This window comes from Ostrea edulis, chromosome 7, assembly GCF_947568905.1.
Source record: "Ostrea edulis chromosome 7, xbOstEdul1.1, whole genome shotgun sequence".
Lineage (NCBI taxonomy): Eukaryota > Metazoa > Mollusca > Bivalvia > Ostreida > Ostreidae > Ostrea > Ostrea edulis.
The window spans coordinates 43,418,299-43,441,984 of record NC_079170.1 but is presented as its reverse complement, the minus strand read 5'-3'; the positions used below and the strand labels follow the sequence as shown (position 1 = coordinate 43,441,984).

The 23,686-nt window shown below is 37.5% G+C and overlaps 3 protein-coding genes and 1 non-coding gene across 6 annotated transcripts in view; 3 read left to right on the top strand and 1 right to left on the bottom strand.

Moving 5' to 3' along the window:
* Positions 1-23,686, top strand: part of LOC125653734 (phosphoserine phosphatase-like) — a 34,641-nt gene that overhangs the window by 6,006 nt on the left and 4,949 nt on the right. Inside the window, exons 1-3 of one of the 3 annotated variants that reach the window (XM_048883319.2) lie at positions 17,832-17,972; positions 20,646-20,807; positions 22,356-22,490. In XM_048883319.2, coding sequence (XP_048739276.1) covers positions 20,668-20,807; positions 22,356-22,490 — 275 coding nt within the window. In that variant the 5' untranslated portion in view covers positions 17,832-17,972; positions 20,646-20,667. Of the gene's footprint in view, positions 1-17,831; positions 17,973-20,645; positions 20,808-22,355; positions 22,491-23,686 lie in introns of those variants that run through there. The other 2 variants (XM_056144512.1, XM_056144511.1) reach the window with 2 other exon arrangements.
* On the bottom strand, positions 1,599-8,853 carry LOC125653735 (peptidyl-prolyl cis-trans isomerase-like 1). Its single transcript, XM_048883321.2, has 4 exons — positions 8,673-8,853; positions 4,899-5,053; positions 4,567-4,635; positions 1,599-2,312 (listed from the first exon to the last, which is right to left on the bottom strand). The coding sequence occupies exons 1-4, from the start codon at positions 8,732-8,734 to the stop codon at positions 2,089-2,091; spliced, it is 510 nt and encodes a 169-aa protein (XP_048739278.1). The 5' UTR covers positions 8,735-8,853; the 3' UTR covers positions 1,599-2,088.
* On the top strand, positions 8,380-8,453 carry Trnat-agu (transfer RNA threonine (anticodon AGU)). The gene has a single exon. It is a non-coding gene; the product is annotated as a tRNA-Thr (tRNA).
* Positions 15,974-16,663, top strand: LOC130048685 (uncharacterized). Its single transcript, XM_056145702.1, has one exon. The coding sequence runs from the start codon at positions 15,974-15,976 to the stop codon at positions 16,661-16,663; it is 690 nt and encodes a 229-aa protein (XP_056001677.1).

Genomic DNA, 23,686 nt, shown 5'->3' with positions numbered 1-23,686 from the left:
AACTAATACAATTTAGAACCAACATTTTAACCGTTAAACCAACTCTCACACCCGTGGTCTATTGATCGGTCAACTGTTGACTGGACAATAGTCTGTTCCATTTCTATTGGCTACGCAAGTCGCGTGATTTTTGGTCTGCTGCTTTGTTTTACGTAATGGCGAGGCTCATTGATTTGACAGCTAGATGGTGAAATACAGAATTCATTACATTTGACACAAGACAGAAACATGAGAAATGTAATTATTCATTAAGATAATGGGTATGTTTTCTTTTAAACTAGTGGATACTATGGACCCCAATGGAAATAAGCCTGTTGGCTTTTTGGGGTTATCCAAGATAAAGGGCAATATTTAATTTTGTCTTTTTTAAGTGAGCCTAGTGCTGGGACAATTTTTAAAGTCCAATCTGTGACTGTAAATGCAAAATGTGATATTATTTATAGAAAGTATTATTTCATGTGATATTACGTCATATCAGTTGTTATTCTTTGTCTAATGTGTCTTTATCTGAATAAACATAATAAAAATAACAATAACGTTGATAAATTTTCGCAGTCACTCTGAATTGTTAAAAGTTGAAAGTCGACAAACCATGTGTATCTAATAAAAAGACTGGTCCAAGTATAGTATACGTTGAAGTAGTTCCGACCTTTAGAAAAAACAATACGCACTATTAAAGATATTCATACACCAAACTGTAGATTCATACATGTACCACAATTACTCAATTATGCCGATTCCATGACGTTTCTCAATTTTAGGTGTCAATCACAGAGTTATATAACCAAGTAGCATAACTTCGAACAGCAGTACTTCTTTCAACTCTATTGTACTTATATATGCTTGGGGTCTACAGGTTTATATGTTCAAGGGTATACAGGTCGTCAGGTCTACGGATCGACAGCTTAATATATTTAAGAGTCTACGGGTCTACAGATTAATATATGTAAGGGTCTACGGGTCGACATGTTAATATTTAAGGGTCTCCGGGTCGACATCTTGATATTTGTGAGGGGTTTATATACTTCTATATAAATATTTAATTTTAATACATAGCACCTTGAAAACCTGTATACTATACAATCTGTACAGCAGTAGACATGTTTACTAGTCAACCTCTACACCTGTCGACCTGTACACCTGTCGCCCTGTATACCTGTCGCCTGGTTCACGTGTAGACCTGTCGACCTTGTATTACTGCCTTTAGCCCAACTGTACCTTTGGAACTAGGATATCTGTAAAATTTTGTCATGCTGTAGACATCGTTTAAGTACTATAAAACTGAATTACATGTAGTAAAGCATTAGTAAAGCACTTTTTTATGAGTCGAATTACTTCTTGAACAAATGGAAAAAATCCACTAGAATTACAAATACACATATCTTATCGGATTTTTAATGAACCGAATTACTTCTTAAACATATTGTAAATATACACAGGGACTACAAATACGTATACCATACTTGATCCAAAAGACTAACAGCCTACAGCTTCGGACAACAGATCCATTCTCGGGTCAAACAAAACAGCTGTTATCCTCCCACGCAGTCAATAACTGTATACTGTTTTATGTAAGTTTTATATAAGTACACACAGTGTTTGTGGAATGAAATATTTTATTTGAGAAACAAATGTTTCAATATTACACATGGTACATGCATCGTATGTAAAACAAAAGATGGCGAGTTTCAAAAAACTGATCGGCCAAACATTCCCTAACAAATGTACATGTACAAAAATATGAGAATATTATGATGGAAATTTTTACAAGAAATAGAGAGTCAACTCCTTGTTCAATTAGAATCATATCCATTTACACCAGGTTACTGATCGTGTCACAAGTTTAAATGAAGGACGACGTCATTTTTCTTGTCGTGATTCAAAGTGAGGTGCAACAAGGTGACTTATTACATCCAAGGTTTTTTTTTTCTGGACTTGACGACAAACGCCAAGCAATGTTCAGTTATCAATTAGCTGCCTGTGTATTCAGTCCCGACAAAAATTCCCATGCAACGTACAAATACTCATCCATTACACTTCTCTCGTGAAATTCAACAGAATTCTTCGTAGTCAATAACGTAAAAGGAATCAAGATGGCGTGATGTACGCCTGCACAATTTTAACTTCATCCACAGGTCGATCATCTGTGTCACATTCCACTAGCCCTATTCTCTGAATGACGTTCATTCCACCACTGATCCGCCCGAAGATGGTGTGTTTGCCATCCAGCCACTGTGTCGGGGCCAGCGTAATAAAGAACTGGCTTCCATTTGTGTCTGGTCCACTGTTAGCCATAGACAAAATTCCAGCCCCTAAAAAATAATACTCAATGTACATGTAGGAGGATAGCCAGCCCCTAGAAATAATACTCAATGTAAGGAGATAGCCAGCCCCTAAAAAATGATACTCAATGTAGGGAGATAGCCAGCCCCTAAAAATAATACTCAATGTAGGGAGATAGCCAGCCCCTAGAAATAATATTCCATGTAAGGAAGATAGCCAGCCCCTAAAAATAATACTTAATGTAGGGAGATAGCCAGCCCCTAAAAAATAATACTCAATGTAGGGAGATAGCAAGCCCCTAGAAATAATACTCCATGTAAGGAAGACAGCCAGCCCCTAAAAATAATACTTAATGTAGGGAGATAGCCAGTCCCTAAAAAATAATACTAAATGTAGGGAGATAGCCAGCCCCTAAAAATAATACTTAATGTAGGAGGATAGCCAGCCCCTAGAAATAATACTCAATGTAAGGAGATAGCCAACCCCTAAAAATAATACTCCATGTAAGGAAGATAGCCAGCCCCTAAAAATAATACTTAATGTAGGGAGAAAGCCAGACCCTAAAAAATAATACTCAATGTAGGAAGATAGTCAGCCCCTAAAAAATAATACTCAATGTAGGGAGATAGCCAGCCCCTAGAAATAATACTCCATGTAAGGAAGACAGCCAGCCCCTAAAAATAATACTTAATGTAGGGAGATAGCCAGCCCCTAAAAAAATAATACTCAATGTAGGGAGATAGCCAGCCCCTAAAAAAAAATAACTCAATGTAAAAAGATATAGCCAGCCCCTAAAAAGTGATACTCAATGTAGGGAGATAGACAGCCCCTAAAAATATTACTCAATGTAGGGAGATAGCCAGCCCCTAAAAAAACAAGAGGTACTGTGAGCAATGCTCACTAAGAATACCCCCCACTTACCCCAATCTCCCAAACGGTGTTGGTAATAGGTATAAACTACCTCTTTTCTGAGTGTAAAAAACAAATGGCATGACAAACCGAACCATATTCCTACTTCGATGTCCAGTGCGTGTGACCTTTGACCTTTTGACCCCCAAATCGATAGGGAACATCTTCATCCCATGGGTAGTCCATATGTATGATATGGTGACTGTAGGTGGAAAGGATAACGCTTTAGAGCCCGGAAACCATATTGCTACTTCGATGTCCAGTGCGCGTGACCTTTGACCTTTTGACCCCAAAATCGATAGGGAACATCTTCATCCCATGGGTAGTCCATATGTATGATATGGTGACGGTAGGTGGAAAGGATAATGCTTTAGAGCCCGGAAACCATTGCGTCTACAGACGGACGGACAACCCGATTCCAGTATACCCCCCCCCCCCCCCCCCCCGCAACAAGTTGCGGGGGGTATAATAATACTCAATGTAGGAAGATAGCCAGCCCCTAAAAAAAGTTATACTCAATATAGGGAGATAGCCAGCCCCTAAAAAATGATACTCAATGTAGGGAGATATCCAGCCCTAAAAAAATAATACTCAATGTAGGAAGATAGCCAGTCCCTAAAAAAATAATACTCAATGAAGGGAGATATCCAGCCCCTAAAAAATAATACTCAATGTAGGGAGATAGTGGAAACACAGGGATTTCACCTGCTATCTGATTATGTTCAGTGTTTTACCAGTACATGTACATATATTGAATGAAACAATGATGACAAGTATTCTAAACCACTAACATATAATATATAACCACTAACATATATAACCACTAACATATATAACCACTTCAAGTACGCACAGAGAACATTACATCCTAAATATGGAGACATTATTTTTAAAAGCTTGTATTTGTGGTACTATACAACCTTGGAGTTGTATTTTCTGTATGTTACATACTGTATCATATTTCCATCAGCAATAGAGATATTCATATTATGATCAGAATTTTGTCACAAATTCTGAATGACAGTATAGATTGTAACATTAACTACATGTACCTGTCAGTTATTGTAACATTATTAACTGTACGTACCTGTGTGTGTCAGTCATTGTAACATTATTAACTGTACGTACCTGTGTGTGTCAGTTATTGTAACATTATTAACTGTATGTACCTGTGTGTGTCAGTCATTGTAACATTATTAACTGTATGTACCTGTGTGTGTCAGTCATTGTAACATTATTAACTGTACGTACCTGTGTGTGTCAGTTATTGTAACATTATTAACTGTATGTACCTGTGTGTGTCAGTCATTGTAACATTATTAACTGTACATACCTGTGTGTGTCAGTTATTGTAACATTATTAACTGTACGTACCTGTGTGTTTCAGTTCATTGGAAATCTCATCATCAAACTCCTTTCCATATATGGAAGCCCCTCCTCTTCCTGTAATAAGTATAAATACCAGTAATATTTTTCTCCTCAGAAAATACCATACATAATTTACCTGTAGTATTCAATGTAAATAATCATGTGTAATACACAGTCAGAGTCATATTCATTTTACTCCAAAGGACCCAGAAATTGGATACATTAAAGAAAAATAACTGATTTCCATTGCATTTAATATAAAGTTTATATAATTTAAAAGTTTGTTCAATCCAACACAATTCTGATGATTTCGATTCAAACTTTACGCTGCCACTTACCAGTGCCTGTTGGATCCCCTCCCTGAATCATGAAGTCTTTAATGATCCTATGGAACTTTATGTTATTATAGTAACCTCTTCTCGCCAATTCAGCAAAGTTACGACAAGTGTTGGGGGCATGCTTCCAGTACAGCTCCAGAACAACCTGACCCATCCTACAATCAAATGGGTATAAATATCTTAATTATATTCTACAATCATAATATTTAGCCTGAAATATATCATCTACGCAAGACTAATTTTAGAAGAAGAATTTTGCACTCTAACAGGAAAAGAGAAAGTGCAATGTAGACTAGATATCTAATCCAGGCCCCCGATTTTCGAATCAGACACTCCACTCATGATCAATCAGGACAGCAGTAATGGACTCCAGCTGATTGCAATAGTCACGAACCTCTTTAAACACCTTTGCGCATGAAGGCTCATAGCCCAGCATCTCTATCCAATAGCAGGTCTCTCCTCTGTCAGTTTCAGCGGCTGGGTAATCTCAGCAGAGATTTGGCTCGACTGAATATTTGGATTGATGCCTTTACCAAATCTTGGAGCAGTCTTTTCATAATTCATATCTTGAAATTTACTGTCAGCTTTCGCTTTGGCTGGTTCTAGCAATTAATGTGCACGTAGTTGACACTTCTGTTCACTTCAAATAAGTTAGTTGACTATCAACATGATCAAACCAACTCTGTATCACTATTAATGCTGCATTACTTACTAAGTATGTAGATTCCATAAATAAACTATCACTGAATTGTCCGTTTAAATAATGACTTCCGTGGCGCAATATTTTATCTTCCGAAATTGAAGAGTTCCTATAGTTTGATTTTTAAAACAGCCATATGTACACGATCATATGTAAAGACGCAAGGCTTCGGGGCCATTATTCATAAAATATCTTAAGACTAGGCTGAAAAAATAATTCTCTCTGATAATCGAATACCGATCACAAGGTCATAAGTATGTATTCAAGTTTTATAAACCATGGATGTACTTTACATATTAATTAAAAAAGTCTACAAGAGATGAAAAATAAGAAAATTAGTGTTTGTAAATTTTGATCTTAGTCGTAAGATATTTTGTGAATAGGTGCCCAGCTGTAACTTGATAAAACAGACTATATGAACTCTTCAATTTCAGGAGAAAATATTGTGCAATGAAACTTACCATTTCAACCGAAAATTTAGTAATTGTTTTCATTTTGTTATTTCCATACCTAAACTGTAAGAAATGCAAAATTAATAGAGATAGAGATTTAGTTTAATAGTCAAATTACTAATTATTTGAAGCCAACAGCAGTGTCACCTTTAGAAGTGCTCATCGGCTGTTAGAACTGTTCAAAGCTGAAAGTAAATTTCCAAACATGAATTATGAAGGACTGCTCCGAGATTCAGTGAAGGCATCAGTCCAAATATTCAGCTGAGCTGAATCTCAACTGAGATTAGGGGTGGGGGGCTAGTTAATCCGAGATTGCTTTGACTCTTACCCCCGCTTTTATAGTGTGACATGTGCGGGGGAGAGTCAGATCGGACTCCATATTGAAAAGTGAGAATTCAGCGACACCACCTGGTGTCGCTGTTTTACCTAACTCTTACAACTTTATTTCGCGAATCTATCTTCCAAGACGTGAGGATTCAGTTATCGGAAGATTACTCTACAAATAGATCATGATTAATACGATGCTATCATAGTTTAAACGGCCCTAACACTGACAAATGAAGCATCACTTGTATTAGATCGTCACTTTGCCATTTGATTTCTTTACGCATAATGTCAGCACATAAACACACAAAATTGCATCATTTAAACAGCGATAGCATCGTATTAATCATGATCTATTTGTAGAATAATCATCCGATAACTGAATCCTCGCCAGGGTTCAAAATTAACATTTTCAAGCACTAGTCCGTACGGACTAGTCACTATTGATGTTCACTAGTCCGCAAAGCATTTCACTAGTCCGTCCAGTACATCATATTAAATTATCTTCATTTTATTCATCAGTATTTAATGAAACCAAACACATCACATTTGCAATCCAGTACATCATATTAAATGATCTTCATTTTATTCAACAGTATTTAATGAAACCAAACACATCACATTTGCAATTAATTTAATTTCTGACACCTACAAATAAAAGAGACCACCATATTTTATTTCGCATTCAAGATCTTCAGAAGCATACAATATTAACCTCCGAGTTAATCCTTTTATAAACATCCATAAGTGCGTTCGAGATCGACGTTCCTGTTGTTTTGGTGCTCAGATCTTAGAGCCACAGGAGTTCGAAATGTTATCAATAAAGTCAATAAAATTCACTCGATTGACCAAGTCATGAGCTATAGTGTTATGAACTACTGTGTTAGAGTCACGAATGTCGAGAAAATGTGTACACAAACGTGCATGTTCTCAGAGGACACTACTTGCAATTCCTGCACCTAGAACACGTTCTCGTGATGTGTACTCGGCGTTCGGAATCGGCAGGAATTTGACAATTTGTGCACGTTCGAAGAACGGTGGTCTCGAATGCACTCCATGTGTTTGGAAGATCAGGATGGCATAGTCACGCAAACACTTAACCATGCAGGTAATTAATCGACCATAAGTTCAAACATCTAAGAGACTCGGACAAATCTTGCTAAAAATCTTTACCATATTCAAGATTGATTTCCGGATTTTCACTAGTCCGTACGGACTAGTGCTATAGAGAGTTCACTAGTCCGACACGTTTTTTACTAGTCTTGGACTTACGGACATGAGTTAATTTCGAACCCTGCTCGCGTCTTGGAAGATAGATTCGCGAAATAAACTTGTAAGAGTTAGGAAAAGCAGCAACACCAGCTAGTGTTGCTGAATTCCCACTTTTCAATATGGAGTCCGCTCTGTTATCCCCTGCACATGTCACAATATAAAAGCGGGGGTAAGAGTCAGAGGAATCTCAGATTAGGGGCTAGTAAATGGCTCCAAATGTAATTAGGAGGGGGATATGACTGAGATTCAGAGTAGGGACTGTTAATCTGTTGTCTCTAGCAACTGAACAGCACCAGCAATCAAACCCGGCTGACGGTCACAGCACCATTATACACGTGACAATTAATTAACCAATAGGCTGGTATTTACAGATTTATGATCGTGCTAATGTTAAATTAGATACATATATGAATGCTACGTCCTAATTGCTGATTTCTAAAGAAAAATGTAATGTAAGTGTAGTAATTAGGGCTATATGGACTGTGGATATTGGCCTGGATAACTCAGTGGTTAGAGCATCTGACTAGTAATGCAGGGGTCCAGGGTTCGATTCCCGGTCCAGCTAAAGATTTTCTCCTCTCTCATATACTACACCATCCCTGGTCTTGCAGGTTGTCCTGCCAGGGGCGAAATGAACCTGGGTTGATATTGAAAGACAATAATTAAAAAATTTTTTAATTGATCTTAAGGAGGGAGGAATGTAGTAATTAGGGCTATATGGACTGTGGATATCGGCCTGGATAGCTCAGTGGTTAGAGCACCTGACTAGTAATGCAGGGGTCCCGGGTTCGATTCCCGGTCCAGCCAAAGATTTTCTCCTCTCTCATATACTACATAAGCTAAGGATAGCTGCAGAACTGTAGCTCTCTGAACAAATGTTGTGAGATTGATGAAACATGAATAGATAAAAACAACCTTTCCATTGTTTAGAAAGTGCAATTTCAAATCAAAATAAAGGAAATTCGGGATGCCTGAACTTTTGAAAACACTTCTCGTTTTAAAAAAATAAGTCTAAAGTATATTTACGTGGTTTCCAGGGTAACATTTGCAGGTTGCCATGTTTTAGGTGGGACTCCGGATGTCGACATGACGTGAAAACGCAATTTTATTTTACTTTTAATGAAGAAAATCACCGGCACGCTCAATATCGCGATTGATTCACGATCGGGATCGTGATACCGATAAACCGCTGTCAGATAAGTCGGACCAAAACAAAGTCGGACTATAGCAAAGTCGGACCAAAACAAAGTCGGACTATAACAAAGTCGGACTACCGATAAATAGAATATAACTCGGTCAATTTAATAATGAACAGATAATTATCCGCAAAAGTGTTTGATCCTAAAAGAACACAACCTTGGTCCGGAAAAACGATTGCTGGCAACACAGAATATGCGATACCGGTGAGTGTATAAATTTTTAATATCAAATAAGTTATTTACACATGTATATCATCACATGTTTATAATCAAATTACAAATAATTAATACATAGGTCTTTAGAAGCGCTAGGTTTTGAAAGAGGGATAAATTTCATCCATAGAAAACAAGTTTGTATGAAACAAGTTGATTCATCAAAATTTTGATTATGTAGTAGCCAGTTCTAATGCTATTTTGTTCACAAGAACATTAAGTGCATTAAATATTGCAGAGATTTATCATTATGTATCATAGTTGATATAGACAAATCATGTTATAAGATTTGATGTAATCTTCCTAATAGATACTTTTACCTACTACTTACTTTTTCTACCGATTTACGCTAATAATTGCTTATCTTTAGTTTGCTACACAAGTTATTGAAGTAACAGTATAGAGTAATACACTCCATGAATGTGTCCGTGTGTGTGATATGCCAATTTCATTGTGTTACTCTCTGAACTTTGTGTATAATACTGTGATGTGCTTGATTGAAAACCTGATATCTTTTTATCTCTATGACTGTCTTGTATAATGTCACACTGTTCTTTATACCATGGAAAATAAAATATTTATTTTGAAAACATATGTTGGCCATTTCTCATTCTAAAACCTCATTTACGCATATAGTAATCTAGTAAATATTAGATTAGGCATATAATAATCTATTTTTTCATCAATCGTATAAACATTCAATCACAAGGGCGAATCCAGGTTAATTTTCCAATGGGGGGGGGGTCTCACACTGTGGGGGTGCAAGTGTATAGATTCTAACAGAAAACCTTTTTTTCTTTTTATTCATTTCTTTTTTATATATAAACACAGTAAATACATTCTGCAAAGAAACTTGTACAAAATGTTTATAACAAGCTACTGAAGGTATATATGTATATATCCTTTTCATCATTTTTATATGGAATATGTATATGTTTCTGAATTTCATAAAATTATTTTTTGTTATTGATATTTGAATAACCTTCAAATTCTCTGAAGAAATGCTGAACACTAGCACACCCCCAAAATAAACGTTCAATTGTTTCTGGCAGAATGTACATAATTTTGATTTAGAATAAGTGTAGTGAAATTCCGTTGATCAAGTTAATCATATGCAAATTAGATAATCAAGGTTGAATTATTCTTTTCTAATCATATGTTATCTCCTGTGTTCGGACAATGTTCCAAACGTTAAGATGATCTAGATCTGACTCAGCAGATTTAGGGAAACTATATAAAGCGGTCTTATTCAAGATCGGTTGTTCATTCTGGAAGAAGTCGTCGTATAGTGAAGACGTGCTTGGAGGTAAGGTATTTATGACTACTCATTTGCGGTGTCTCAAATTGCTGAAGACGGACCATTTGGGTATCATAAATTCTTGCTGAACAAAAAGGAGCAAAGTGTATTAATAGGGTGTTTGAAACCCAGTGTTTAGAAATAGGTCTGGGAGCTAAGGCTCAAATGTAAGTTTCAGACCTAGGCTCAGAGCACAGAGAGATAACAGAGAAAAACCAGATAAATATAGAAGATCAGTTTAAATCATTGTGTTGTTGATTATTATTGATTCTGTTATATTATTTTATTTAAATCCAATCAGTAGAATACGCCAAGTAGCGTAAGGAAAATTATATATATATATCTACTTCATTCGTGGTCGAACCTACAAAACACATTACAAATTTTTGGTGGCAGCGGTGGGATGATCTAAATCCCTTGTTATTTAAGAAGCACAATTAACATTATTTAAAGTTTGTCTGAGAAATATTAGGATTAGGTCTTAAACCATGGATGAGGTTGACAAAGAGATAAGTTATCTTGAAGAGAAAGTTAAAGAGTTCTCAAACGAAAGTATGCGTTTAAAAGAAAAAGAGAGACAGAAAGCATCTACACCAATAACGAATAGAGATTCTGGCATTGGTGCCTCAGAACAAGTGAAGAGTTCTGAACCCATACGAGAGTTTGGAGGTGCAAGACCTAAAGTAAGGGTTGAGGCTGAAACAGAAACTGATTTTGACTACATCAGTGATAGAACACATAGACCAGCTTCAGACCATGCGCTTTATTCTGAAACCCCGAGAAATGTTCCAAGCAATGTTACTACACGCAGGTTTAGAGACAATAGATTTGAAACACTTGATGTTCGGGACCGCATGAGAAAAGATGAAAAGTCTAGTAAGCTGAAACCCGCAACTTATGACGGAACGACGTCGTGGTTAGACTATAAGTCGCATTTCAATGCATGCGCTTGCTTGAACCACTGGTCGGAGGAAGAAAAGGGAATGTATCTGGCCGTGTCATTAAGAGGTCTAGCACAGGGTGTGCTTGGAAACCTCCCAGAATATCTTCAAATGGATTTTAAAGAGTTGTGCAGGTTCCTGGAAGAACGCTTTTCACCAGCTAATCAGACAGAACTGTACAGGGCACAACTAAGGGAGAGACGGCAGAAAGTATCTGAAACAATACCCCAGCTGGGCCAAGACATTAGACGACTCACACGCCTGGCATACCCAACAGCTCCAGGAGATGTGTGTGAAACACTGGCGAAAGAATATTTTATTGATGCACTTGTAAGTTTTGACATGCGTCTGAGAATTAAGCAGTCACGACCTCAGAACCTAAATGATGCCATTAGACACGCTGTGGAGCTGAATGCTTTTATTGGGGCAGAACGCAGAAGGAGTGAAGAGAGTGGGTTCGTTCGAGAAGCAGGAGGCGATAATGCTTCCTATGAATCTAACAGCAGTAGTTTAGAAGACTCTATAAAATCAATAAAGGAGATGCTGCTGAGCCTACAGACAGATGTGAATAAGATGAAAACTGAGCAACAGAAGCCTCGTACTTACCATACTTCTTACAACACACCTCGGAAGTTTGAAGAAAAGAAGCAGGGAGTTGGCTCTTCCAAAAAGTGTTTCAACTGCGGTAAGCCTGGGCACTTCAAGAAGGATTGTAGATCCAGAATCAAGAGTAAGACTAATGCTCAGCAAGGACACTCTGACTCATTGAGCAAAAGCAAAAGTGGCAGAACCATTGACACAGGGAAAGAGAGTTCTGGACAATTTAAAATGGCTATCAATAATGAGAGCAAGTCAAAAGAAAAACATAAAGGTTGCATTGGAATCCACAAAAAGTCCAATGAACCAGGCATGTACATTCGTGGTACCATTAATGATGTACCTGTCATGACATTAGTTGACACTGGTGCCACGGTTACACTCATTTCGCGCAAAGTGTTTGATGCCATCTGCATGAAGCATGACTTGGAACTGAATGAGACGAACCAGAACATTTTATCAGCCTCAGGAACACCTCTCAATGTACATGGAAAAACAGTTGGTAGGCTTAAATTTGGCAAGAAAGTGATATATCAAGCAGTTATAGTTGCGGATATGACTGTTGATGTTGTTCTAGGCTTAGACTGCTTGAAGGCGAATGAAGGTGTAATAGATTTATGCAATAAAAGTCTTAGACTAGGGGATGAATCTCACCCTTTAGAATTTGAAGGCAAATTTGGGTGCTTTAGAATAGTAGCCTCAGAAACGATGACATTACCATCAAAAGCAGAAGTTGTAACAACAGGAAAAGTAATAGTACCAGACAATGAAAATTTCGATTTAGACGTTGGTGTAGTTGAGCCATCACCAACTTTCCTTAAGTCTGACAGAGGACTGGTTGGACGAACTCTAGTAAAGGGAGGTTCAACAGTCCCGGTAAGGTTGTTTAATCCATCAGAAAGTAATGTTACAATTCATTTGGGAACGACGGTTGGAGAGCTTTCGCCTATAGAGAATATAATGGAGGGCGATTTAGGTCAATCAGAATCCTCTGACACTTTGCCTGAACATTTAAAGCCGTTGTTCAAGAATTCAAGCTCAAACCTGAGTAAGAAACAAGCCAAAGTTGTAAAGTCACTTTTGATGAAGTATGCTCTCTTATTTACGAAGTCTGATAAAGACGTCGGAAGGACAGGTCTGACAAAGCATACTATTAATACAGGTGATAATAGACCAATCAAAGAAGTACCAAGGAGACTGCCTGAGCACATGAATGTTGAAGTAGACAAACACGTTAAAGACATGTTGGAAAATAGTGTTATTGAGCCTTCCAACAGTCCTTGGGCATCTAGGGTCGTACTTGTCAAGAAAAAGGATGGTTCAACCAGGTTCTGTGTAGACTATCGACGACTAAACACTATTACAGAAAAAGATGCTTATCCAATACCACGCATCGATGAAACCCTAGATCAACTTGTTGGGTGCAAGTGGTTTTCAACTCTCGACCTACACTCTGGGTACTGGCAGATTGAAATGGATCCTAAGGATAAGCCTAAGACAGCGTTTGTAACTCGAAATGGCCTGTATCATTTTAATGTGATGCCATTCGGGTTATGTAACGCCCCTGCCACGTTTGAGAGGTTGATGGAGACCACACTAGCAGGCTTGCAATGGGACATATGTCTCATTTACCTTGACGATATAATAGTATACGCTAAGACATTTGAAGAAATGAATAGGAATTTGTCAAGGGTGTTTGAGAAACTCGCAGCTGCAGGTTTAAAGCTAAAGGCTAAGAAATGCACATTGTTTGCTCAAAGTGTTGAATACCTGGGACATGTAGTGTCTGAACATGGAATATCCACTGACCCAAAGAAGACGGAGGTTATACGAAAATGGCCTCGCCCAAACAATGTAACTGAACTAAGATCTTTTCTTGGATTCTGTAGTTATTACAGAAAATTTGTCCCAAATTTTGCAGTATTAGCTAAACCGCTTCATGTTCTGACACAGAAAGGCCAAGGATTTTTATGGTCTGAGGAATGTCAGGAAGGGTTTGAGATTTTGCGTGAAAAACTTACCAAAGCACCTATGCTTTCACATCCTGATTTTTCCAAGCCATTTGTACTTGATACAGATGCTAGTGATGTGGCAATAGGAGCTATACTGTCACAGGTACATGGTGGCGAAGAAAGGGTTATTAGTTATGCCAGTCGGTGCTTGACTAAGGCTGAACGTAAGTATTGTGTAACACGTAAAGAGTTACTTGCCATAGTGTACTTTGTTAAGTACTTCAGACATTATCTGTATGGAAAGCCCTTTCTTGTTCGAACTGATCATAGTTCATTAAGATGGCTTCTGAACAAGAAGGATGCAGAAGGTCAACTTGCCAGGTGGATAGAAACGCTATCTACCTATGAGATTCAAGTCCAACATAGGCCAGGAAAATTACATAGGAACGCTGATGCACTCAGTAGAATTCCTTGCAAGCAGTGCGGAAGTGATTTTTGTATCAGCAAAATAGCGAAAACCAGAGCCCAACTTAGAGCTGTGTTTGAGGAGAAGGACACTAGCAGTATGACATTGTTGGAAATACAAGAACAGGACAAAGATATCTCTGTTGTCAAGTCATGGCTGGAGAACAACAAGAGACCAGTGTTTGAAGACATAAGGAGTAAAGGATACTTTCTAAGATCCCTTTGGAGTCAATGGAATAGACTAACTCTGAGGAATGGTATAGTTTGCAGGTGCTGGACAGTGCTGGAAACAAATGAAGAGCTACTTCAACAAGTGATCCCTCTATTTGAGAGGCGGAATATTCTAAGACACTGCCATGATGATAGAACGTCCGGACATCTAGGAGTTCACAAAACTTTGGCTCGGGTTCGGCAGAGATACTACTGGCCGGGCTTGCAACAAGATGTAAGGCAATATGTCACAGGCTGTGATACTTGTACTATGCGCAAAAGTCCTAATAAGAAGAAGGTGTCACCCATGGAAATCGTACCCTCAGGCATGCCCATGGACCGCATAGCAACCGACATCCTCGGTGAGTTGCCCATAACGGAGGACGGGAACAGGTACATTTTGGTAGTCTCAGACTACTTCACAAAATGGACAGAGGCGTTCCCCATGCCAAACATGGAGGCTAAAACCGTAGCGAAACTTATAGTGGAGGAAGTAGTTACAAGGTTTGGGACACCCAGAATAATCCATTCAGACCAGGGTAGACAATATGAGAGTGAGCTCTTTACAGAGATGTGTAGGCTCCTGGGCATACAAAAGACCAGAACCACACCCTACCACCCACAATCTGATGGGATGGTAGAGAGATTCAACAGAACTTTGACAGCAATGCTTAGTGCCTATGTGCAAGAAAATCAGAGAGATTGGGACACTCATATTCCATATATTATGATGGCGTACAGGTCGGCAGAACATAAGTCCACGGGGTTCACACCCAACTTGCTTATGCTGGGTAGGGAAACATCTCTGCCAGTAGATCTAATGTATGAAATGCCTGAGACAATGAAAGAGGAAAGTCTAAACCATTGGGCTTGGACCCTGCGTGAGAAGTTAGAAAGAACACACAGTTTTGTACGCGAGAATTTAGAAACTGCTATGAATAGACAGAAGAGGTACCATGACATGAAATTGTCATGGGAAAGGTTTAAGCCGGGAGACAGAGTTTTTGTGTACTTTCCGCAGAAAAAGATCGGCTGCTCTCCAAAACTTACTTCGTTTTGGCGTGGACCATATGAAGTGCTGGAACAATGGTCTGATGTGCTATATGCAGTTTCATGTGGCAGAAAAGGTGAAAAACAAATCATTCACTGCGACAGATTGCGTAAAAAGAGAAATCAGACCCTTAACTTTGAAGATACGGAAATTGAAAACGAGTCTTTGTTAGATGAGGTAGAATCAGAAAACACAGATTTAGCTGAACTGACTGCAATTGATACAGTGGAAGAGCTAGTTCCAGTTACTGGACAGAAACGCATCCGAAAACAACCAAAATGGTTGCAAGATTATGAGCTGTAAAGCTAAGATATAAAAAAAAAATTTAAAAAAAAAGTTTATGAAAATTTATGTTCTGAAAAGAAATAAGCTCAGAGATATTTTTTTTTTATTTTGCAGAAAATGCCGAACACCAAGTTCACAAAAGCAAAGTCGTGTAGCAAGTGTCCCTTGTGTGATGGAGAAGTTCTGGACAATAGGTGGCGTGAACACCTGCTAAAGTGCAATGGAGGAAAATTCCCGTGCAAGACCTGTGGCAAACTCTTTAAGAAGAGCTCGTACCTACAACGTCATGAGAGAAAGTTTCATGGTAAAGATGAAGTACCTGAGGAGAAACGTGATGCAGACAAAGAGTGGCTAGAGCAAGACCCCGGTGATTTGATCGGAGAGATCTCCAATGATAGTAGTTCTGGTGGCAGTAGTAGTGACAGTGAAGAGGAAGTAACTGCTCAACAAATTCAAGGTAGACTGCCTCCATCATCACAGGTTGAGAAGATAAAAGGGAATAAGGATGAAGAGAACAATTGCAGTATTTTGGAGGAGGGTAGAACTGTGAGGAAACCCACAGCACCTATCCCTGTGTTTGCTCCACAGAGAAAGACAACTCTCAGCATGCCTGAGAAGGATGTGTCGGTGAACCGATTCAAGTTTAAGTCATTTTCATCCACTAGCACACAAACTGAAGTTGCAGGCAGTAGTTTGCGAAACCTTGTCAAGAGAAGGAAACTTCGTAAGACAACATCCAGTTATATCAAGGATGACAAGAAGGTTGAAGAGGTTGTCGAAGAGGAGGAATTCTTTTATGATGAATGACTGATTAAAGAGACATAAAAAAAGGAGTGGCAAATAGCACTTAAATAAAAGATTATTTTAATGATACAAGAAAAAAAAAAAAAATACTTAGAGTGTGACTGAAGCCAATTCTTGTGTTGAATAAAAAAAAAAAAATGCATGATCAGAAATTTAATTCATCAATATGCGGGACGCATATGTTTCGGAGGCGTGGGTAATTGTAGTGAAATTCCGTTGATCAAGTTAATCATATGCAAATTAGATAATCAAGGTTGAATTATTCTTTTCTAATCATATGTTATCTCCTGTGTTCGGACAATGTTCCAAACGTTAAGATGATCTAGATCTGACTCAGCAGATTTAGGGAAACTATATAAAGCGGTCTTATTCAAGATCGGTTGTTCATTCTGGAAGAAGTCGTCGTATAGTGAAGACGTGCTTGGAGGTAAGGTATTTATGACTACTCATTTGCGGTGTCTCAAATTGCTGAAGACGGACCATTTGGGTATCATAAATTCTTGCTGAACAAAAAGGAGCAAAGTGTATTAATAGGGTGTTTGAAACCCAGTGTTTAGAAATAGGTCTGGGAGCTAAGGCTCAAATGTAAGTTTCAGACCTAGGCTCAGAGCACAGAGAGATAACAGAGAAAAACCAGATAAATATAGAAGATCAGTTTAAATCATTGTGTTGTTGATTATTATTGATTCTGTTATATTATTTTATTTAAATCCAATCAGTAGAATACGCCAAGTAGCGTAAGGAAAATTATATATATATATCTACTTCATTCGTGGTCGAACCTACAAAACACATTACATAAGTATGAGTTTGAAGCTAAAATTGTGTTCAGAGTTCTATATTGAAACCGTTGCTTTATTCTGCTTAACTTTGGCAAAATAAATTCCAAGTAGAGTAAACTTACAAGTCCCCAAACAGAAAAACTGTGAAATTTCAACACCACCCCCCCCCCCCCCCCCCCCCCCCCCCCCCCCCCCCCCCCCTTCACCTCGCTGGATCCTGTAAATATCACACCTACAGGTAAATCTGTCACTTTCAGGTTCATAATATCGCCCAAATGTAAAAGAAAAGAAAAATTAAATGAGTTAATTTGTTAATTTCGATTTACATTCACAATTATAAGTATAGTCCGAGTTTGTTATGGTCCGAGTTTGTTATGGTCCGACTTTTTGTAGTCCGAGTTTGTTATGGTCCAACTTTGCTATAGTCCGACTTTGTTTTGGTCCGACTTATCAGTAAATCCGATAAACATGTGGTGACGAGGATCAACGTCGAAAATTATTATTGAAAGAAACGTTCAACTTGTTTCAAGGTAGATATTTTTACCCATCATCTGCAGCTTATTTTGTGTCTATGATAATACTATAATTAAGATAAATACAAAATGATCATGCATGCCGTTGATCTTTTTTTTTTAAAAAAAAGTGGCCTTCGGAGTTGAGCTGTTAGTGTTAAGAGTGACGGGTGGACATGCAGTACGACAGGTGCTTGGGTCATAATATATGAATACACATCTAACGTTATACATATGTAAATAATCAACGTTGATTATTTACATATGTAATAAGGTTAGATGTGTATTTATATATTATGACCTGAGCACCTGTGGACAGTACAGGTGACTATCGATGATTCGAACTTTGATCTCTCAAAGTTCTTTACTTCTTAAAAGATCTCTCAAAGTGAAATCACGGTCCCGTTTTTTTTCTTCTCTTCTATATGTTTACTTGAATTAATCCTGATTCTCTCGAAGTGAAGTCTAGGTCCCGTAAAACATAATTCATTAACTGTATCATTGTTTTTCACTGGATCTAGGAGCTAGAAGTAGGGGTAGCATTAATCCGAGATTCCTCTGACTCTTGCCCCCGCTTTTATATTTGACATGTGCGGGGGAGAGTCAGAGCGGACTCCATATTGAAAAGTGGGAATTCAGCGACACCAGCTGGTGTTGCTGCTTTACCTACCTCTTACAACTTTATTTCGCGGACCCATCTTCCAAGACGCGAGGATTCAGTTATCGGAAGGTTATTCTACAAATACATCATGATTAATACGATGCTATCGCCGTTTAAACGATGGAATTTTGTGTTTACATGTGCTGACGTCATGCGCAAAGAAATCAAATGATGAGGCGGCGACCTAATTCAAGTGATGCTCCATTTGTCGATGTTAGGGCCGTTTAAACGGCGATAGCATCGTATTAATCATGATCTATTTATCTTCCGTTAACTGAATTCTCACGTCTTGGAAGATAGATCCGCGAAATAAAGTTTTAAGAGGTAGGTAAAGCAGCAACACCAGCTGGTGTCGCTGAATTCCCACTTTTCAATATGGAGTCCGCTCTGACTCTCCCCCGCAGAAGTCACAAAATAAAAGCGGGGTTAAGAGTCAGGAATCTCGGATTAGGGTAGCATACACACGTCATACCATCAATCAAGTGTATCATTGTTTTAGCATGAACCTTACCTGGATAATGTTGAATGGCCAGGGGCTAGCTTGGCTGTGTTCAGTAGATGTTTACATGATGACACATAACTTGTGATTCAGTTAGGGATGGGCAGTTAATTTTTTAATTGATTAGTTTCAACGTAGCACCTCTTCTTTGGTTGTTATATATGATATCAGAGACATAAATGTCTGATTTGTTTGACATGACAATTAGGCAGTGAGTTTGAGGAAATAATCTAAATTTAAGACATAGTGGGCTGAAAAGATACGCCTCCTTCACGATACGATACACATTGCAATACTTATACCATATGATTCAATATTTTCAATACGATACATGTATGATGTATATAATATATTATAAAAGAAACCAATAACAACTTTGAAGAAACATTTAATTATGACGACTCGGTCACAATTTCAAAAGTATAAGCTATTTCCAAAACCTCTGAACGGTAAAATGCCTGTTGTCTCTGTAGTTTAAACTGATAAGTTCATTAATTGTTTTTGTCAGACTTGAGGCTAACGACAGCCTTACCATTATCGGGCACCATTCTATCCCTCATGCATGAAAACTAATAAGTACAGGTCAAGCCCAATGTATTTTACCAAACCCGATTTTACAAAATGTATCGCTCTGAAGATCGAGGCAATGAATCGAGCGTTTATATTGAAAGTATCCATACTTTCAAATTGGTGAATCGTATCAGCCCTAATGCCAATGCATTATTTACAAGAATTTGTGATTTGCAACTGGAAATGTGAAGATAGTGCTCCGTGTAATTTTGACTGTGAAGCTTCGTTATTCATGAGAATTTTGTCATGTAAATACAATGAATGTACTTGTGATCTATTTTTGTATGAAAAAGGAACAAATGAATATTTTTTTAACTGTAAAATCTTCTTATTTATGCAAGGTAAAGTTCTGTGTTGACGAAATCAAGTCAATTGCCCAATAAATATGGAGGAAAACGTGTATCAATGATTCTAGGATGTTGTAAAATTACAATCCGAGTACTGTAAAACCTGAAACATAATGGTTGAATTTTCGGATTTGACTCTTTCTTTGACATCTAAAACTCTCGATATCTCTAACATTTTATCAAGGTCCTTTGAATTTTGAGTTATTGTTAGTTGTCTGTATTCAGGTACATGTATATATTATTTGTGTAGAGGTTGTTATTGAGAGTCACCTGTATATATTATATTATTTATGTAGAGGTTGTTAACGAGAGTCACCTGTATATATTATTTATGTAGAGGTTGTTATTGAGAGTCACCTGTATATATTATTTGTGTAGATGTTAATTGTTATTGAGAGTCACCTGTATATATTATTTGTGTAGAGGTTGTTATTGACAGTCACCTGTATATATTATTTGTGTAGATGTTAATTGTTATTGAGAGTCACCTGTATATATTATTTGTGTAGATGTTAATTGTTATTGAGAGTCACCTGTATATATTATTTGTGTAGATGTTAATTGTTATTGAGAGTCACCTGTATATATTATTTGTGTAGAGGTTATTTTTTCAGGCTCCTCAGACATCTTAACACAATGGGCAGTCTTGAAGAGGTTCGGAAGATATGGGCCAGTGCCGACGCAGTTTGCTTTGATGTCGACTCCACCTTGCTGATAGATGAAGCACTGGATGAACTGGCCAAATTTTGTGGTGTTGGAAAAGAGGTACAAGAATGGTAAATTGTTTTGAATAACAAATTAACTTTAGTGACCCAATAAGGAGAAATGAGAATGGTAATATTATTGATAATGCCTTTGTACTTTACTTAATTTGATCACACAATACATTGGTATAATTCTTGAATGTCTCATCCCCCTAGATTGGTTGATTAATGTTTTATGCCGTTTTGACAATATTTCAGCCATTTTACGGCGGGCATCCCTCTAAATATCAAATCCTTCCCAAAAGTAAAGCGATTGGTTAAACTCTTGCAAGATGAAATACTTATGTACGATATTAAAAGGAATGATTCACGATTTCCCCCCAAATTTTGTTTTTCGCTTTGAATGATCAAAATCTACAGTCTAATATGTTTTTCATATATACTCGCCTATAAGTAAGATTTTTTGGAGTTAAATTTTGGTCCAAAACTCTATGTCCTGACTTATAGGAGTGTCCTAAGAAGATTAGTATTTTTCTGGCGGCGTAATGTATAGCCTAGTATTTTTTATACAACAAAAACATGGACAAAATAAAGAAAATAGTAACCGTTTAATTTGCTGAGAATAATAAATGGAATATTGATGTCGTATCCCAAAATAATTTTGGAACACAGATATATCTTTTCTCGACAAATCAATTTCATATCAATACTTTTATGTATTTATAAATACATAAGAGTATTGAGGGCTGTTCCAGAAATGATCAAATGGGGGGGTCGGGCGGCAAATGATATTTTTTTGTGTGGGTGGTCGTATTTTTTCATATTTTAATTGGTCCGTGGTTGGATTGTTAAAAAAATATTTATTATGGGTAGTGGGTAGTTTCTATTGTTTTATTTTGTGCCACGTGGGTGTTGAGTTTTCAGAATATTTTTATTGTCGCTTTTGTCGTGTTGGTTACAAAACGTGCTTTCGAAATCAGAAATCGGAAGTAACATAGAACTATTCGAGTTGTCGCTCTTTACGGCACTCTTCAAATTAGAGGCGCGTTTAGTAGGGTCCCTTTGGACATGATGGTGGCGAACTCTGTTCTGTAGATTATTACAGTTTACAGTACATCGATTTGGGGAATATTTTGAAACCAATAGGTATTCCGTTTTCTAATAAAAATAGGCAAACCTTGGTTGATTTATACGAGGGTACCGATGCGTTATATTTATCAATCGGTGTGATGGTGATATAGAGGCCTCCGGGCGCGGGCTCCATTAGAAGACAAACGATTCGTGGAAAAACATATCCATACCCATTTCATGATAATAGCATCGTTTGGACTCCCAATCTTTCCAACATTCCCGCCATAGATACCTTTGATTGTTGATGTGACATCGTTTCGTCCCGAAAACCTCGCGAGATTTGTACCGGGGGGGGGGGGGGGGTATATGTGTTTTACAAACATCTCTTGTTGATTTTTAACATAAAAAAGAAATATATTTCTTTCAAAAGACATGAACCAGTCACTTTAAGAAACATCAAACTGTTGTTTATTGTTCTTATTTTTTCTGCTGAATGTGATGATCTCGCATGTGGATGGAGAAACCGTCAGAATCTTTTGATATTTACAGGACCATGAGAGCCATGGGTGGAGGCGTTTCCTTTAGGGAGGCTCTAGAGGCTCGTTTAGATATCGTAAAGCCGTCATGTCAAAACGTAGAAGACTTCATCAGACAGCACCCTCCACAGTTCTCACCTCACGTTCAGTATGTACGATTTATTTTGTTTTGTTAGATTAAGATGCATCATGCACGATAGCTGCAGATCTGTAGCTTTCTGGGAAAATTTTGGGACAAACCAGAGAGTATCAGATCCACCCCTTTAAAAACCTTCGACTTAAGGCACAAAAAATGCGCATGATTGAGCCTTATATCGTTATATTCTTGCATCGCCGTCTCATAAACCTAACAAAGGTATGTCAACAAATGAAATAATTTTGAAGCTGTGAGTTTTCAGGTCACATGGGACTTTGATAAATGTTTGAAAGGATGTTTGGACACAAGTATAGTTGAAAATTATGTTTGGATTTTTTTATTAGATTTTTGAGACGGCGATGCAAGAATACAACGGCATAAGGCCTCAACCGTGCGCATCTTTTTCTGAACAGTAAATTGGAGGTTTTTATAAGTGATGGATCTTTAGCTTTCTGGTCAGTCACAATATTTTCCCAAAGAACTACAGATCTGCAGCTAGATGCACAATACACCAATAGAAACGGTGTTTTGTTTCTATGCGATAAAACTTGTGTGCGACCTGACACTGAAGCATCAATACGATGATACAATCAAACTAAAGATAGGTTATCTATGCTATTTATGGAGAGAAAAATAATCTTCGAAAATTCAGATTTTGCAAACTAGAAGACAATGGAAGCCTCCAGTAAGATTTAAACCTGCTACATATTGTATTGTGTGCATCCACGCTAGGATTCTCTGTCAATGCTGATCTCTGGTTGTTAAAGGGGCATGAACATGATTTGAGCTAAAAAAAAAAAAAAACTGTTTACACATATATTGCTTCATAGAAAACAGCATGTTCAAAATCATAAAATGAGATGTGCCAAACACTTGAAACTATTTAATTGTGTTCAGAATTAACTTCTATATTGATTTGATTTGAACGTATTTTATTGTATATATAATATACATGTATACAATAGGATCAGAAGCAAGATCGTACAACTTGCGAGTTCTTCTCCTAGTATATTTAACCTATGTAAACAAAAACATGGCACAAGCCTTGTTTACATAACAAAGAATTGGGAATTTGGCATTTCCCATGTACCTCGACAACTGACTTTTAAATTTTTGCTGACCAATAGCATGATTAGAAATACCTATGTTAAGCATTCTAAACATTAAAAATCGAAAAATAAAATTCAACATTTTTAGTTCAAATCATG

Coding starts and splice junctions, on each gene's coding strand:
- LOC130048685 (XM_056145702.1), top strand. CDS start 15,974: ATGCCGAACACCAAGTTCACAAAAGCAAAGTCGTGTAGCAAGTGTCCC.
- LOC125653735 (XM_048883321.2), bottom strand. CDS start 8,734: ATGTCGACATCCGGAGTCCCACCTAAAACATGGCAACCTGCAAATGTT. Junction 5,054..8,672: donor AATGTTACCCTGGAAACCAC/GTAAATATACTT, acceptor ATTTGATTGTAG/GATGGGTCAGGTTGTTCTGG. Junction 4,636..4,898: donor AGGGGATCCAACAGGCACTG/GTAAGTGGCAGC, acceptor TACTTATTACAG/GAAGAGGAGGGGCTTCCATA.